This window comes from Dicentrarchus labrax, unplaced genomic scaffold, assembly GCF_905237075.1.
Source record: "Dicentrarchus labrax unplaced genomic scaffold, dlabrax2021, whole genome shotgun sequence".
Taxonomy (NCBI): domain Eukaryota; kingdom Metazoa; phylum Chordata; class Actinopteri; family Moronidae; genus Dicentrarchus; species Dicentrarchus labrax.
The window spans coordinates 1716014-1734131 of record NW_026136724.1 but is presented as its reverse complement, the minus strand read 5'-3'; the positions used below and the strand labels follow the sequence as shown (position 1 = coordinate 1734131).

Genomic DNA, 18118 nt, shown 5'->3' with positions numbered 1-18118 from the left:
TGTGCGCATGCTCATAAAGAAACATGAACAATCATACCGATCAAGAGCAGGAAGCAATGTCACAAGAGTGTGTCAAAGAAAAGTTCCACTAATAACTTACAGTAAGCAGTTGTACGTGGCGTGAATTTAAAGAAGTCTAAAACTGGTCTCTAACTTTCGCTATCTGCTGGGAAGGTAGTGTACAGCTTGTTTATCTAGGGATGGAGATTGAGAACTGGTTCCAAATTGTCCGACCCATTTGAACCATATACCTCTGAGCTTATCAATTCCTTTTATTGATGCCGGCATATTTTTGTGATGTGCATATGGCAAAAGGATGTCGAACTCATGTGTCTATGCTGCTGGAAACGTGCAACCAGAAGGAGTCATGGTGGAGAGGAAGAAACGGTCCACAGGTGATAACTGTGCTTGTTATAATGTCTGTAAAGTGATCATTTTAAGTAAGGGTGGAAACACCAGCAATGTGCGGAAACATCTTTAAATTCAACATGAGCATGTTTGACATTCTTCCCAACCGAGCAACACATCTGTTACCGAGCGTAAATATCCAATGCTATAATAACAGTATATCATCATTTAACTGCAGTTAAACAGTGGAGCTCTGCGCACCTGAGTCACATGCATGACTTTTTCTATTTGCTATAAAACATCAGTGCTAATGCTGACAACCTTTGTAGGCCTACTTTTTCACACAGAAAACTGATCAGGAATCAGTAAGGGATTTGATAAAGAAAGAAAATAGTTAGAAGAAGAAAACAGTTCCGACATCAAAATGTGGATTATCTTGTCATGATTTCTGGAGAGAGACATTGCTGTTGAGCTCAAATGCATTTTTAGCACTTTGAGCACCACAAGCCAAGTGCCATCTGGTTCCATTACATTGGAGAGAAGACAGACATCTTTACTGTTTTTACAATATTTTTTCATAAATTAATGGTTCACTTAAAAATTTCCCATTTTGCTTCTTGACTTGCAGAACTTGTTTTCATTTATGTATATATATATATTGTTTGGGGCTTTTATTGCCTTTATGATGGTGACAGCTGAGGAGGGACAGGGGAGGGGGGCAGAGAGAGGGGGGATGACACGCAGCAAAGGGCTGCAGATCGGATTCGAACCCTGGGCCGCTGCAGCAGGGACTCAGCCTCAGTGCATGGGTATGGGTCACTGAGCTAACCGGGCACCCCCGTTTTCAACCTAAACCTGTTTCTGATTCTGATTTATGAATACAAATTGCAATAATCAAGGCCATAAAAAGTGTACATGACAAGAAAACATGGTGAACAGCCACTGTCTGCCTCTGAGGCTGGCTCGTAGACAGCTAAAAGAACTGTTGAGGAGGAGGAGGAGTCCAGTGAGAACAGAGCACAGAGCTACAGACAACCAGCTCTTCTCACCGAGAAATCAGGCTGACAACTTCCAGAAGCAGTGCTGTTTGTTTAGGTTAGAAGACCAAAGGTTGGACCTTTCCACAACAATTATCAAACTCCAACTCCAATAATTACTGACTTCATATCATGTCACCTGCCCCACACCATTTTCGGCTGGTTTTCTTTTCTTGCGAGCTCGGAAGATGAACACAACTATATGCTTAATTATTCATCATATGATCATTGTACAAACTAACTGCGCCAAACAAGCTATGGGTTAATATGCAAAGTTTGTTAGCAGTGTTTAGTGCCATCTTGGTTAATGCACTTATCGAACTTTCACATACCTATTAATAAGTACATAAATACAAGCAGTGTTGCTTGAGGCTTAGAACCGGCAGCTTTGTTGACAGTCATGTGCCTACTGGAGTGACACTTCAGCGGGGCGCTGCCGGGCTAAGCTAAGCTATGCTAACCAGCTATGCTAACCGGCTTGGCTGGCTGCCTGGAATGCTGCTAGCTACTGTCTGTCTTGTATGACGTAGACTAAGGGCAGACAGGGCTGCTGTAGCCTGAAAACGGCGCTCACTGTGTGACAAACCCCCCGCCAAAGTTACCGAAAGACACTGCCGCTCCCTCGCACACTGCTTTATTGTTTATAAGTTGTGTTGCGTAGAAAAGTCTGTCAGGAAGGAGTTTACGCGGCCTGCCCTCCGCCGGCAGAGCCCGACATAACCGAAACAGCGACCCCAGCGTGAATGAAGCTGCCTCGGCTCTCTTCCCGGAGCAGCGCCCCAGACAGACAGGGCTGGCTGAACTATGTCACTCATGTCTTCCAGTGAAAATGATGATTCAGTAGATAGCCCAGTTTATGGCGTTGGTTTCATAAGGGTAACTGTTAGTGTGGATACTCACCCTGCCTATGTGTTACTGGAGGTTCCTCTCCAGGATGTAGAGGGAGAGGTCTGCCTGTGTGGGACAGAAGCTCCGGTACAGAACGCTGCTGTATGTGGGGCTGTTGTCTTAAGGAAGGCACCGGCCTTTTCTATCAGCTTATAAAGGTGCTGCTACCTACTTACACCACAAACCACCATCTTACATTGAAAGGAGGAGAGAACAGGGGCAACTACACAACTCAGTGAGTCGGCGCAAATATCTGTTACACACATGGAATGATGGGAATTGTAGTTTCTGCTAACGAATCTACACCATTGACAGTATCTACTGTCGAACGTCAGCATTGCTAAAAATGCTTTTGCAAGAAATGAAACTGTGAGGACTAGGACAATAAAAAATGAAAATCAACATATAGTTTATAAGTTGTAACTAATCATGGCCATCCAGAGGGATGGGAGATGTACTGTAAAACCAGATACGTTCATTTAAATGGTAAATGGACTGTACTTATATAGCCTTTGTAATCTTTCGACCACTCATTGCGCTGTACACTTCATACACTGATGGCAGTTCTGATACCAACTGCTCACCAGAAAGCAAACTAATCATTCATACACAGTCATACACAGCAATTTGGAGTTCAGTGTCTTGCTCAAGGACACTTCGACTTGCAGGAAGAGGAGCCGGGGAATCGAACTGCCAACCTTTCGATTAGTGGATGACCTGCTCTGTGTTTTTTTTTTTTTAACTAAAACAAATGTTGAAACTGATTACATCGGACATTTTTAGTAACTTTTGTAAGTCAAAAAACATTCTTGATCAAGTAGCTGCAATAACTGCAAGTGACACTGACTTCATTTTGTAATTTTTATTTGTGCTGTTAAAACAAAAGACCTAGTAAAAAGTACTTAATCAAGAATGTGACAACGGTGACATTATGTTACTTTTTTGATGTAATCTGTTTAAACTCTTAAAGTAGTAACTAATAAGTTAGTTAAAATAACGTATCAAATTACAATGCTAAAGATGCCTTGCCACCCCAGCTGCCACCCCAGTTTAAAATTGTTGTCAAATGTAAGACAGTAGTTTAGATTAATTTAAAAACAATGTGTAAGAACGATCTGTTGATCTGTTATGGCCACATTTTAGATCAACTGATAGGCTTAAGTTCAATGAAATAAGACATGTATTTGGAAAGATTTGGGAATAAAAAAAATATTGATTTCTAAAGCCACATTTTTCTATTCAATGCTTTACTAATGTGCCATAATATTGTTATGTGTTTTGAGTTCAAATATCTTCATTTGGTGGCTTTTCCAAGCAAACATATGTACTACTGTCAAGATATAGTGAAAGTTTCAGCAAATTTGAGAGAAAATATTTTTTTTCACCATCCAAGGGTGTTTAGTTTTTTACAACCTGGCAAAACAACAGTTGTTCTTAAAATTGACTTATAATGGATCAAAAAAAGTATGAATAAATGTTTTTTTTAACATTTGTTATAGCTGATAAACCTGTTATAAAGAGTTCCATATACAAAGCGGTACCATAGTATAAGCCTACATGGTATATTAACATTAAGAATTTGGGGACCCATTACACTGGCATACAATGATATGGAACCACATTTACATAGACATTGAAACTTACATTGAAATGATACATTTATCATGGACTTTCATTTTAAGCGATTTCATATGAAAAATAGAAAAGAAAAACCTCAGTCTAATTAATTCCTTCACATTGGTGTGTGGTGAGTGTCATTACAAACAGTAGATGGCGACATTTCCTTACATTAAAAAAAGAAGCTTTAGGACACATACACAAGACCATAAAACAGCACAAATTATACATCTCTCTACTGGGAAAAGGCATGCTGCATTATATTTGAAATCTGAATATCTCTAATCATATTTTAATATTCATAACATCAGAAAAGTATTGTGTTATCATTGTGTTTACAGCAAACAGCAGTTTTTTTTCTGTTTAAGCTCAATGCCAAACCATTTTAACTTTAAACTGACATATCACACTACAGTGGGAAATCTTAAACTGACTCATTAAATAATGGGGAGGTATCTTGAATTACTGCTTAGAATATATATTTTTTCTTTTATCAAATATCTAAAGAGAAGTTGTCAATATCATAACAGGTGTTTGTCCAGGCAGAGCTTGTTCAGTAAATATCTGACTAGTTAAAGTGTATTTATAATCTTGAATTATCAGTTGAATTAGTTACATTGAAGCTGTGGATACTTAAACGCTTCATGTAATTTTTGCTCATGCAGGGCTCCAGTCTGTTCCAGTGTGTATTAGAAGTACAATCTGCAGTAGATTTCAGGGAACAGCTGTCAGTCAACCAAAGCAACTTAACTGATGATGAAACAGCTTCGACCAAAGCTGATCACCACTGATTTACAACACCAGTATAAGAGACAGGGTTATCACAACAGAATGTAACTATCATGAATATATTTTGAATAGTAAAAATCAGGGATTCATTTTGAGCTTTAACATGTTCTAATGTAGTTTTTGAAACTCAGAAGTTGGCATCAAATATAGGGTCTGATTTATAATCTTATTTACTTATTCTTCTGATTAAAAAGGTTGCCAATTTCTGACAAGACAAGGTTTGTGCTTGTGTTTAAACACATTACTTATAAACTAATTAACTTCTCTTGTAAAAAAGGTTTTGTTGAAAAATATGTAAAGCAAGGCATTGAAAATTTTTTATTTTGGTATTGGTAGTGAAACTTAGGTCGTTATATGTTAAGTCGTTACTGGTTTTACCATTTTGTTAAAGGATTGTCATTGTGACTGATCACTATTTACAGTTCACAATCTATTTGCAGAACCTACAGTGTCAATGTTAATACAATACTCAATATAATAATATGTGTGTATGTACACTGAAAGCACTACAAGTTGTTGTAAATGTTTCATACTGACCACAAAGAGTTCATATGAAGGTATGACGATGCTTTGAGTTAATCAAATCATGGTGGTATCTTCCAAAGTCTTTTTAGTACCAAATTTGTAGATCTGTGGCAAAACTTAGCAAAGAAATACTGGTATTGTTTTTTGATCAACTTTTAGAGAAACACTCACACCTGGTCTGTAACCAGAGGTACTGTATCTGAAATGGCCAAAGCCACATCTTTTAGAACCATAGATTTATCTGCCATATGCAGCATGGATTTAAGACTTGCCCAGAAAACCTGCTGCTTCCGTTCATCCTTCGGCCACTCGAGGTACGTCTGCTGCCTCAGTAAACTCCTAAGTCTCAAGAACCTCTTGGGCAGAGACTCAGCTGTAATGGGCTCTAGTAATATGAAGACTAAACAGTCCTGCTGGACACTGATGGCTCTGTGCTGGGCAAAGAAGAGCTCATAGTTGCACCATTCACTCTGGACAAAATGTTTGGAGAGGACAAACAGTGTCTTGTAGCTGGACTCCACACACTTGATGATGTTATCTATGATCCAGTCACCAGGGACGAAGTCGCGCTCGTGAACGCATAGAGAAAACCCGGAATCTTCCATAGAGGGCACCAGCTGGCTGTCCACCCAACCAGCATCCTGATGACTGTAGGAGATGAATGCATGATAACTATACGATACATTATTCAACATGTTGGAGTGTTTTTTGCCTCTCTTCTTCACCCTGATCCACACCCATAACATCTTTGTATACCACACTCCGTCACATTTATAGAAAACCAGACCTATGGCTGCAGATATAACTACAACTACAGGCAAAGTGACTGTAGCTTGAAGCCATGTCTCACATGACAGCTCACTGGTTTTGTACTCTGAGAGTGACAGGCCTGCAAACGATGGCGGGGTGCTGCATGTATAATCTAAGGGCCAGTCCGGTAGCAAAGACTTGTTGAGATTAGTGACGAACCAATGGGAGTCACATGAGCAGACAAATGGATTGCTTCCAGCTTTGAGGGTCTGAAGCCTGGGAAGTCCTGCCAAGACCTCCTTGGATATAGATGTAATAGCGTTCTGGTCTACATGGAGACTGAGTAGAGCTGGGGCCATGAGATCTGTAGGGATAACCTGGATGCTGTTGGAGCTGAGTTTGAGGTGTGTCAGCTTGGGGAACTGAGACAGATCCTCTTGTGTTATTGCTGTTATTCCCGTCTTTGACAAGTCGATCCTCTCAAAGTTTGGCGACAGGTACTGAAAGACACTGTTGCCCAGGTTGTTATTTCCCAAGCTGAGGTCAGTCAGATGAGCAGGCCAAGAGCAGTTCCCATCCAAGGAGATGGAGTTGAAGCTGAGGTCCAGGGACTCTAATGTCTTCATCTGATACGTCTTCTCAGAGATAAATGAAAGACTGATGAAGCGGTTCTTGCTCAAAGACAGTTGCCTCAGTTTAGGGAAGACGGAGGTGTACGAACACTGAAACCACCAGAAGCCAGAATCCGTTAAGAGGTTATCTGACAGATCTAGTGTCTCCAGTGACGGCAGAGCTGATATGGCATTGCAGGGTAAAATGTTCATTCCAGTACCAGAGAACTTTAAATAGGTCAGATTTGAAATGGCCTCAAAGCTCATGTTGATTGTGGGGTATTTGTATTGATAATGATTCACACCGTTGAAGGTAATTGAGCAAAGATTGATTGTGTGATTAATGGTGCGAAACTGAAACCCGTCCAGTGTATCTTCATTATATGTGATGTTGACAAATGAAAGGTCATAAAGGGAGGAGAGCCACACGTTCTTTAGAAATGCTTCCATAAATGAGCTGTTTATCCACATGTTCTCTATGGTGAGATTCTGTATAAATGGCATCGTTGTCAGGCTCTTAAAAGGGTTGCCACTGACATTGCAGTTGTCTGGAAAGACAGTGATGAATCTCAATGATGTTGCCCCTGTCACATTCAAGTCCACAAGGACATTCTCAAACATACCGAAATCCCTGCAAAAAGACGCAAAGAGGGAAATCCTTTGGAGGGACTTAAATTTTGCAAGAGCACCAGAATCATACTTTTGCCAGTTAATTCCTGCTCCCAAAACCAGATGATGCAGAGAAACGTTCATCAGTAGATCAAAGTCATTGTAGTTGACTGACAGAGCAGCTCTGCTACCTAATGACAGCACATGCAGATTCGTCAGGTTTTGAAATGACGCTGGAATTCGATAGCTGTTGTACAGATTGTTTGCTAAATCAAGGATTTTCAGATGTTTCAATGAGATGTCAGGGATGATAGGTAAGTCATTGTAAGATATATTGAGAACCTTGAGAGCTGGTGTGTGACTGAACACACTGGGAGAAATCTCCTGCAGGCCACAGTGAGTTACTTTCAAGAAACAGAGCTGTGACAGTCTGGAAAAAGGAGCTCCAGTCAGTCTTTGGATGGAGTTATAAGAAATATCCAAATACTGTGTCTCATTGGGAAGATTTGAGGGAACTTCTGTCAGACTTTTATGTGAGAGGTCTTTCATTCCTCGCCTCGATGTGACACACAGTTTAATTCCCTTTTCATCTTCCTTCAAAGCCAGACAGTCAGATTTCATCAGGGACACGATGGCTATGGTCCCAATCAGAAAAGCTACGATTGTGCTGAAACACCAAAATCAATTAAATAAATTAGACAAAATGAATGAAACAAAAAGCTGCATAGCAATGATGAACATTTTGAACAAACTTTTTAGATGCACAATGTAAATATATTGTAAGGGAGAAGAAAAAGTACATTACCTTTGTGTGGACATAGCTTGAGAAACAGTAGTGTCCAACAGTCAGAGTTTAAGGAGCTCAGGTCTGTGTGCTCTGAGCTCTGACTTTTATCCTCTTTGTTCTGAAGAGCAATCTATCAACCACTAACTCTCTGTTCCTCTTTTTTTCCCTCTGTAAATTCCTCTTTTCTCTGTTTGTCTTTCAATTCACATGACTGCAAATTGTGAAAGGGGATGTTGTGATTGAGGAGTAGGACAAAATAATAATGTTTTATAATGTGCGATTAAAAGCCTTGGGGCCCCTCACCTGATAGAGCTGGCACCCCATGTACCAAGGCAGAGTCCTTGCTGCAGCAGTCATGGGTTCAACTCCGACCTGTGGCTCCTTGCTATGTGTCATCCCTTCTCTCTCTCTCTCTCTCTCTCTCTCTCTCTCTCTCTCCCCCCTTTCCTGTCACTCTTCAGCTGTCACAATCAATTAAAGGCAGTAATTTCTGTCCACCTCAGGCATATCCAAAGACAAATTCAGAATTCATCAAAAACCCCACAGCACTTTTGTCAAACATAATTCAAATTATTTGATTTCATTGATGTTTTTCTAATTCAGTCACATTTTCAATTAAATGATATTTTTCAAGTATTTCTTAAAAGTCCAGTATGTAACATTTAGGAGGATCTATTGTCAGAAATGGAATATAATATTCATAGCTGTTTTCATTAGTGTATCAATCTCTTGAAAATAACAATCGCCATTTTTATTTACAGAAGGAGTGGGTCCTCTTATAGGAGTCAGCCATGTTAAACTACCATGTTCCTATGTACTGGTGGAATCGGGGTGGGGCCCCCATGTCAGAAAATGTTTATATTGGTCATATAGAGGCATCAGTATTTAATTGAATTCATAACCAGTTACAAACCCTGTGTTGTATGTTTTAAGTAAGACATTTGTAAGGTAAAATTACAAAATTACCAAAAAATTAATTAATACAAATGCCCTCCAGTGAATCCATCGAGTCATTTTATTATAAGTGACATGAAAGTATCTGTTCTGATGTGTCATGAATATGCAGGTAAACTGATTATGAGTAATTGTGTCAATACTAATAACAATGATATAATGCAGTGCAGTGCAGGATGGCGATTAGAAATCCCTCAGTGTCTGGAGGAATTTATCTGCAAAGACAAAAAATAAAGTTTTAGAAAATGTGATGAACTTTTTTTAACAATACTATATACATTTATTATTTGTATTGAATCAAACTCACACCATAAAAGTTTTAAAAATAATTCAGGGTTTCAACTACTGAAGTAAAATAGATAAAGCTGCACACACTGTAAAATAATATTTTTTTAATAATTAATTTAGTAATGATCACTGTAAAAACACAGACCAATAAAGTTGTACATTTCTTCTTTCTGCTCTGTGTATGTTTATTTAAAAATACAGAATATCAATGTAACTAATTCAAGGCTATTATAACTTTACAGCAATTTGCTGTTTTGGTCCTAGAACTGTACTTTTTATGTATTTATATAGACCAGAACTGATTTAAAAATGAAAACATCCTAATAGTGTCAAACTCTGCACAGACGTCATTCAAACATCACACTGTAGCAACAAGATCATAATTTCCTGTCCTTTGGCAACAACAAACACTGGTCATTGGTGGGTAAAAGTAAATAACTAGAGAACACCCAAGTTCATTTATAGCCACATCACAGTATATTTGGTAAAATGATCAAGGGGCCACAGAGACAGGTACCTTTTTGTTTTGACAGGCCCTTCAGCTGGCACTTTCCCAGGATCAGGTTGCAGGTGTACAGTCCTAAGCATCCTGTGCAGTATGAAGGAGAGCTGCAGCTCCTTGCTTGGATTCCACTACAGCCATGCTAAAGAAAAGGTATTGATATGATTTTATTTATTATGGAAATGTATTGCTGCAGAAAGACAGAAACAGATCAGTATCCCATTATAACGTTAAACATTTATTGTTATAATAAGATGTTTTTCAATTTATAAAATGTAAGATACTATAAAAGTCCTAGTAAACTGTATATGTTTACCACACATAAAGCATAAGCCCGTATGACTTATCATCAAGCCACAACAGGATACTTTGGGATTGTCAGTATATGGTATATAAAGGTATGTAACTGGAACTCACCAGTGTGCTGAAAGCAAAATGAAACTTATGGTATTTCCTAGCAAGTAATACTGGGTAATCTCTAAATATTTACAAACCACTTATTTGGGTTTTTTGATAAGTATGTTTTACAATCTAGTTTCCTTATTGTTCCTTACTCCTATACTTACTATAACTGTTACTTACTATCCTTTCCACATGGGTACTATACTAATATCTAGATTTCATTACACTCTAGTTTTCTGGTAAATACCAGGTAATTAGGGGACTGTAAAATAAAGTGTTACCAACTATTTATATTGCTCCATTGTGATAATAATAAATGTTAAAAAATGTTGTATTTAGCATTAGGGTTGTGCTGAATTAGGGTACTGCACCTTTTTTGTTCCAATTTAGGCACTGCTTTCAGGTCTCTTTTGTGTAATGTGCATGTAATGTCACTTCTCTGCATTAACAGTCTCTTTGAAAGTAATCGGTATACATCAGTACTCACCGTATCTGAGTTAAACCGTCCGAAATGCCTCCCCTGGCCCCTTTTGACCTTCTTCCTTCTGGTGAATCCTCTAAAACCTCCATGCAACGAGCCTGTCTCTGTGCCCTGTCTGTCTTCAGGCAGGGTGGACGTCTGTACCCCAGCTTCTGCAGTCGGAGGAAGAGGGTGAAGGATGCTGGTCCACCCCTCTCTTTGCCATACTGTTCTCAGATTCACACCCAACTCTGCAGGTGGAATATGCAGGCAGGCTATATGGATGGTAAAGAAGCATTTCATCAGTAGCAAATGGACATCCATTGTATGCTCAAGAAGTAACTGCTTCCAGGCTAACATCTCCAGCTCTGAGATCACATATATATCCCTGCCAGACCTCCGCCTCTTTCGCACCCTGCTCCAAAGTGTCTTGCAGGGACGTGTTTTGTCTCCTGTGTCACACCTTGACACACAGACCAATGTGTCTCTCTGAGAACCATGTGTGCTTTTCTTGCAGAATACGATGATTCATCCAAGAATGTGATAACCATATTGATATTTGCCGCTGCCTTCAAGTAAATTTGCAGATCCAAGTTGAGTAGCTGGAAGAGGTGCTGCTGATGTTAATGTGAAGTTGAAGACGCATGAACAAATTAGTGAGCTGTCGGTCAGAGGCTGCAGAGATGGCAGATCTGGTAAGACTTTATCATGTCAAGACCGTCTATGTCTCTAGAGGTGTTTGAGACAGCATTTAGCCAACTTGAGTTGAATTTTTTTGCGTACGTAGAACATGGTGTGACTGCAGACATGAAAATTCTCCGCTTAAAGGTGCAGTAAGGGATTCTGGAGAAAGATAACTGTGCTATGGGCCAAGTGTCAACTGTGATTATGATTGTTAGGTCTCCTGCCAAATGATACCAAAAATCCACTGCCTACAATAGCTTTAACATGATTTTGACTGATTAGCAACACAAGCTGAGTGCAAAGAATCACTGCAAGCATAGGTGGTGCCAGGGAGAGGTGTTATAGCTACCCCTTGGATTGTTATAGCACTTCCAAAGAAACATCTGACATGTATAATTCATAATTTTTCAAATTAATAAAAGAATGATTAATAATACATAAATAAAACAAAACCATCTATTTTAGATTAAAAACAGCAGCTGTTGTTGTCCTCCAAGATCCTGGATCCCCTCAAGGTCCCTTGGAAGTACCATTTTATTACCAGGGCAGCTGTGGCTCAGAGGTAGAGCATCTCGCTGTATGTCGAAGTGTCCTTGAGCAAGATATTGAACCCCAAATTGCTCCTGATGCTGTGCATTGGTGTATGAGTGTGTGTGAATGATTAGTTTCCGTTCTGGTGAGCAGTTGGCACCTTGCATGGCAGCCACTATGTATGAATACGTGTGGCATGTCGTGTACAGCGCATTGAGTGGTCAAAAGACTAGAAAGGCGCTATATAAGTACAGTCCATTTACCATGTTCTCTCTTGAAGGACCCTGCAACCTGTACTTTCTAGCTCCAACCACTCAAAGCACTTTTACACACATTCACTTGAACAGAAACGCGTTCATACATATTCACACACCGATGCACAGCATCGGGAGCCATTTGGGGTTCAGTATCTTGCTCAAGGATACTTCGACGTGGCAGGAGGAGCCAGGGATCGAACCAACAACCGACAACCATTCTGATTAGTGGATGACCCCCACTCTGCCTCTGAGCTACAGCAAGCAGCTTCTGGTCCCCTGGAATACGGTTAAGTACCATTGGAACCCCCTTCAATCAACTTTCTCAAATATCCTGGAATCTACTCAAGCTCTCCTGGACTAGCTTTAACTCACGATGTAAAACATCGCTGGAATCCACTCTGTTGAACATCCCTTCAGATACCTCCCTCAAAGTTTTCTGGAAATTCCTGGGAACTCTTTCAAAGAATCCAGGAAACCCCTTGTCCCTACTTTCAAAACCACTTCTCTAGTTCAATTATTCTCCAGTGGTTTGTTACTTTCATCAGCACATGTTCTCTGCTGTGGTTGGGTAAACCCTGCAGGATATGAAACAAGCAAGAAGGAACTAGTGCCAACCATCTGCTGCTGTTTGATTTACAAAACCCTGTACTCTTGAGAGGGTCATATAACTGTGTATTTGGAAAAGATTTGGAAATAAAACGCCAGCTTTAGATATTTCTATTCACTGTAAAAACCATTTAAGTTCATTTAACTCAAAAAATGTGTTGAAACTAGTTATATCAAAATTTTTAAGTAACATAAACTAATTATTTAGGTGGAAGACGATTCTTGATTTAGCAGCTTTTACTAGTCATTTTAAGTGGAACTAACATAGTTTTGTAAGTTACAGAAACATTCCTGATTAATACCTTTTAATTAGGTATTTTGTTTTCACAGTAAAAATAAAAATTACTAAATGAAAGTCATTCTCACTTAAAATTACTAAAGCTACTTGATCAAAAATGTTTTGTCAATGTCAGAATTTAAAATCCCGCAATTTAATGAAATGTGCCTCATATACATATATATATACAGTATAGCGTTCTGATTCTCTGTAGCACCAGTTTTTGCCTGAATGCGGAGAGTCGGGTCGGCTTGGGACAGAAAGAGATTCACTTATTTTTATACTTATTTTATATTTTATTAATAATGGATGCAATGTAATTAATGGGTGAATCTGTTATTTACTTGTTTTGCAATTATATGCTCAATGTAGTTTACTTAGCTTGTAATAAACAATTTTAATTGTTGTTTTTCTTTTTTTAAGTGGAAATTTGGGTTTGGTTTTGTTCAGGCTCAGGCCCAAAAATTGCTTAGGTGGTTTGGGCTCGCACTGTATTTTTTCAGGGTCAGGTCTAATTTTTTGGGGCCCAATCAATCAAACTAACAGTTGTTTGTTACAATAGAGGAGAAGTGAAGTCAGACTTGGGTCATGTTTCCTTATAGGCTTCTTTAATAAGTGCGGCAGTATCCTTAAGTAGTCATTAAGCCAGCTTTATATATGAATACAGTTCCATCCTCCCTTTAAAACAAATTACTTGTCTCTCACTCTGTAACTTTGTTTATTCTCTGTAAATAAACCACGCCTGAGCTTACTCATATTTTCACAGAGGTAGCACTCAAAAAGATTAGCCAGAGAATGTTGCTGTAGCCTCACTTTGTGACCACATGTGCGTATATTCTCCACATGATTAAAGAGATATAGTGTTTACCATGAGATCCTTGCACACTGAGATAACTGATGTGTTGTCCCCATGGAGACCGACATAGAGGACAGGATGTTTGCTCAGGTGATGAGAGTCTGAACAATATCAGGGGAGGTGTTGTGGTGTCGCGCACCAAAACACCCGGTGTGATCAAATACACTTTCCAACAGCACTATTGAAGTCATGGAGAAGGCAGAGACAAAGACTGCAATGGGGGGAAAGAACACCTGCTACCTGCTCTGTTTGCTCTGCTTTGACTCATGGGCTCATGGATGTTTACAATATATTGCCTCCTGGGATCCAAGCAACATACTATCACACTTATGGGTCCTAAAAATCCAATGGAGTTTGACTGGAAATCTCTAGAAAAAAATAACTAATTATGTACAATTAGCTAAAACAAATGCAGTTTAGCTTTATAAAGGCTGTAATGTGCAGTTTGTGTTGACACTCCTTTAGAAAGGCATTGATTCAACATTATGGTCATTTTGGAGACTTCTAGGAGTTTGTGCAGCTGTTGAATTTTTTTTCTTTTATATATATTTTTGGGGCTTTTTCCCTTAATTGGCAGGACAGTTTGAGATAGACAAGAAAGAGGGAGAGAAAGAATCAACAACAACATCATCTCCTCCTACTGCCGGAGATACCCACTTGGAAGGCTGAGATTCGCCGGTAGATGCCACTGAATCGTATACACTGGTCCTTTAAGCTTGGCTATTGTTTATGTTAGTAAAAGAAGTATATATATGTATAAAATGTAAAATGTATAAAGTTCATTCTGGAAGTGAATTCTTGAGAAAATGTTCTCCCCTAAATGTAGGAAACATGACAAAGACTCTGTTGTGTTATGCAATCGCAGGGTAGTGTGGGAATTTCCAATTTCACTTCCTTAATATAAGATTAAGAAATCAGTTTACATTATCAGACGCAGCGAGCCATCTGATTAACTAACTAACTCAATTATAATTTAAAAGATACCTTTGGGGGTTTGAATGATGGCTGTTCAACATTTGTTGAATCTGATTCACTAGTGGGCCTGGCATTGTCACTGAATTCATCAATGGCCCAATATTAAATGAGCAGTGAAGATTTTATGAAAAGATTTATTTTTTCCAGGCCTTATTACCCTCTCTTGTTCAGGGGAACTGAAAAAATGACCTCCTATTCTCAGGCTCTTGTCCCTTCAGCTGTAATTACTGCACCAACTCTACTATATACGGTGGTGGAAAGGAGCTAAGTACATTTACTCACAGTACTGTACTTTAATCAGAGATATTTGTACTTTACTTGAGTATTTGAGTGTTTTATGCAACTTACACTTCTACTCCACTACATCTCAGAGGCAAATATTGTACTTTTTACTCCCTTACATTTGTCTGACAGCTTTAGTTATTTCTTAGATTACAATTTTGTATACTCTTCTTGGTCAGTTCAAAATCAATTCAGTTGTATTTGTATAGCGCCAATTCATAACAGAAGTTATCTCAGGACACTTTTCAAATAGAGCAGGTCTAGACCGAACTCTTTAAAACATTATTTACAGAGACCCAACAGTACCAGCATGAGCAAGCACTTGGCGACAAGGGCAAGGAAAAACTGCCTGTTAAGAGGCAGAAACCTAGGACAGATCCTTGGCTCTAGGTGGGTGGTCGTCTGTCTCGACCAGTTGGGGTGAGAGAGAGAGAGAGAGAGAGAGAGAGAGAGAGCGAGAGACAGACAGACAGACAGGTGCACACCAACAACAGTATTGGCAATGGCAATCTAGCAGGACCATGGCAGGAGGCTCCACCAGGATCGACAAGAACCTGCGAGAGTCAGTGAAAACCCTGTATCTACAGATGTGTTGATGTTGTATATTGGTAATAAACTGATGGAGGAAGTGTTCCTTTATCGGTTGAGAAAATGTGTTCACTTCCTAAGCTAGATAAACAATATAAAAAAGATCAATTTAAAATCTTATTGGATCAGCTGGAAAATACATCATCACACAGTTGAAAGTGGGTTGTTTTTACTGCATTTTACTGCTGTGGATGTTTGAGGTTGAGCTCATTTGAACTACTTGTTCGGTAGTTTAATCTACAATAATACACTATATTCTAGAAGATCACTATATGTTTGTAGCATGTGAGTCAGAAAAACAGCCTGTTTTCAGCTTTGTGACTATGCACTTTTCAACTGATCCAAGAGGGATTTGAAATCATTTATACAGCTTAAGAAGTAGAAGAATCACATAAAGGAACACTTCATCCTTCAATTTATCACAAACATTCATCAACACATTTGGGAGAGACATGACTTTCACTGGACAGGAAGGGGATGAAAATGTGTAATCTGAAAGTAACTAAAGCTGTCAGACAAAGTGGAGTAAAAAGTACAATATAGTGGAGTAGAAGTATAAGGCTGCATAAAATCACTAATAGAAGAAAATAAGAACAACCACTGTAGTCAGGCTGACAGAGAGTCACAGCTCTATTGAGCCACGTATCCCCATAACCCTGAGCTGAGTAGTAACGACTTTATTAACTTCTTTTATAATAAAAATGATTACTAATAGAGACAAAATGAATCACCAACTGCCCTCAACAGGTATTGCTATCTCTCCAAGATGAGGAATTTTAACAATTGTAAATTTAGATATATATTTAGACTGTCTTCCTGCTATCGAGCTGCATCAACTAACTTCAATCATTTCTACAGCTAAGCCATCAATCTGTCTGTTAGACCCCATCCCAACTAGGCTGTTTAAAGAAGTCTTACATTGGCAGGATATGTATCACAGTCCTTTAAAGTAGCTGTAATTAAACCCCTTCTTAAAAAGCCCACTCTTAACCCAGGGGTTTTAGCCAACTATAGACCAATCTCTAACCTCCCCTTCCTCTCTAAGATTCTGGAGAAAGTAGTCATCAAACAGTTATGTGACCTTCTACATAGCAACAGCTTATTTCATCACACATATAGTTCATCACAGTTAATAATGACCTTTTAATTGCTTCTGACAATGGACTTGTCTCTGTACTTGTATTATTAGATCTTAGTGCCACATTTGACACCATTGACCATAATATTCTTTTACAGAGACTTGAGCATCTAATTGGCAATAAAGGAACCGCACTAAGCTGGTTTAAGTCATACTTATCAGATCGTTCTCAGTTTGTACACATTAACGATGAATCCTCCATAAATACAGTTAGTCATGGATTAGCCAATTCTATTCACTATATATATGCTTCCCTTAGGCAACATTATTAACTTTCACTGTTATGCAGATGATACCCAGCTATATCTATCAATCAAGCCCGATTAAATTAATCAATTATCTATATTACAAACATGTCTTAAGGACATAAAATCTTGGATGAGCTGCAATTTTCTGATGTTAAACTCAGAAAAAAAACGAAATTCTTCTACTTGGCCCCAAAAAACCTCAGAGACTCACTGTCTAAAGATTTAGTTACTCTAGATGATATTACCTTGGCCTCTAGCACCACTGTCAGGAATCTTGGGAGTTATCTTTGATCAGGACATGTCATTTAATTCCCACATAAAGCAGACCTTGAGGACTGCCTTCTTTCATCTATGTAATATTACAAAAATTAGACACATACTATCACAGACAGATGCAGAAAAACTAATCCATGCATTTGTTACTTCAAGGCTGGATTACTGCAACTCTTTATTATCAGGTTGCCCCAATAAGTCCATTAAAACGCTCCAATTAATTCAGAACGCTGCAGCACGAGTACTGACAGGAACTAGAAAAAGAGATCACATCTCTCCTGTACTAGCTTCTCTGCACTGGCTCCCTGTAAAATGTAGAATTGAATTTAAAATCCTCCTCCTCACCTATAAAGCTCTTCATGGTCAGGCCCTTCCATATCTTAAAGAGCTTATAGTACCCTATTACCCTACTAGAACACTACGTTCTCTGAATGCTGGGCTACTTGTGGTTCCTATAGTCTCTAAAAGTAGAACAGGAGCCAGAGCCTTCAGTTACCAAGCTCCTCTCCTGTGGAACCAGCTTCCAGTTGTGGTTCAGGAGGCAGACACCCTCTCCACATTCAAGAGTAGGCTTAAGACATTCCTCTTTGATAAAGCTTATAGTTAGGGCTGGATCAGGTGAGTCCTGAACCATCATGAGAATTAAACTGATCTAACGATGTGTAACATGTCCGTATTTAACATTTATATTTGTGTAGCTGTTCAAAGCAGCTTAGAACTCACTCAAGTGGGTGACCTGGTGGGCTTTAAGAGGTTTTATACATCCAAAGAACTTCTATAAAATCCAGACCAGGCCTCTAATTTAGACCTACCTTGATTACATTAATGCATTCCCG

The 18118-nt window shown here is 39.0% G+C and overlaps 2 protein-coding genes across 3 annotated transcripts in view; both read right to left on the bottom strand.

Moving 5' to 3' along the window:
- The window catches only part of cnot4b (CCR4-NOT transcription complex, subunit 4b), a 33595-nt gene extending 31083 nt beyond the window's left edge, over positions 1-2512 (bottom strand). Inside the window, exon 1 of the mRNA XM_051392021.1 lies at positions 2286-2512. The gene's annotated coding sequence lies outside the window, so the exon portion shown is untranslated. The remainder of the gene's footprint in view (positions 1-2285) is intronic.
- A 608-nt stretch (positions 2513-3120) lies between these two features.
- On the bottom strand, positions 3121-10871 carry LOC127358717 (toll-like receptor 1). 2 transcript variants are annotated; one of them, XM_051392017.1, is made up of 2 exons: positions 10595-10871; positions 3121-7841 (listed from the first exon to the last, which is right to left on the bottom strand). In XM_051392017.1, the coding sequence occupies exons 1-2, from the start codon at positions 10675-10677 to the stop codon at positions 5372-5374; spliced, it is 2553 nt and encodes an 850-aa protein (XP_051247977.1). In that variant the 5' UTR covers positions 10678-10871; the 3' UTR covers positions 3121-5371. The 2 variants fall into 2 exon arrangements, with proteins under 2 accessions (XP_051247977.1, XP_051247976.1); XM_051392016.1 differs by lacking the exon at positions 10595-10871 and adding an exon at positions 7980-8097.
- Positions 10872-18118: the final 7247 nt, after the last annotated feature.

Excerpts from the sequence above, each read along its gene's own strand:
- LOC127358717 (XM_051392017.1), bottom strand. The coding sequence starts at position 10,677 with ATGGAGGTTTTAGAGGATTCACCAGAAGGAAGAAGGTCAAAAGGGGCC. Across the intron at positions 7,842-10,594 it reads GACGGTTTAACTCAGATACG|CACAATCGTAGCTTTTCTGA; the intron begins GTGAGTACTGAT and ends TTGGTGTTTCAG.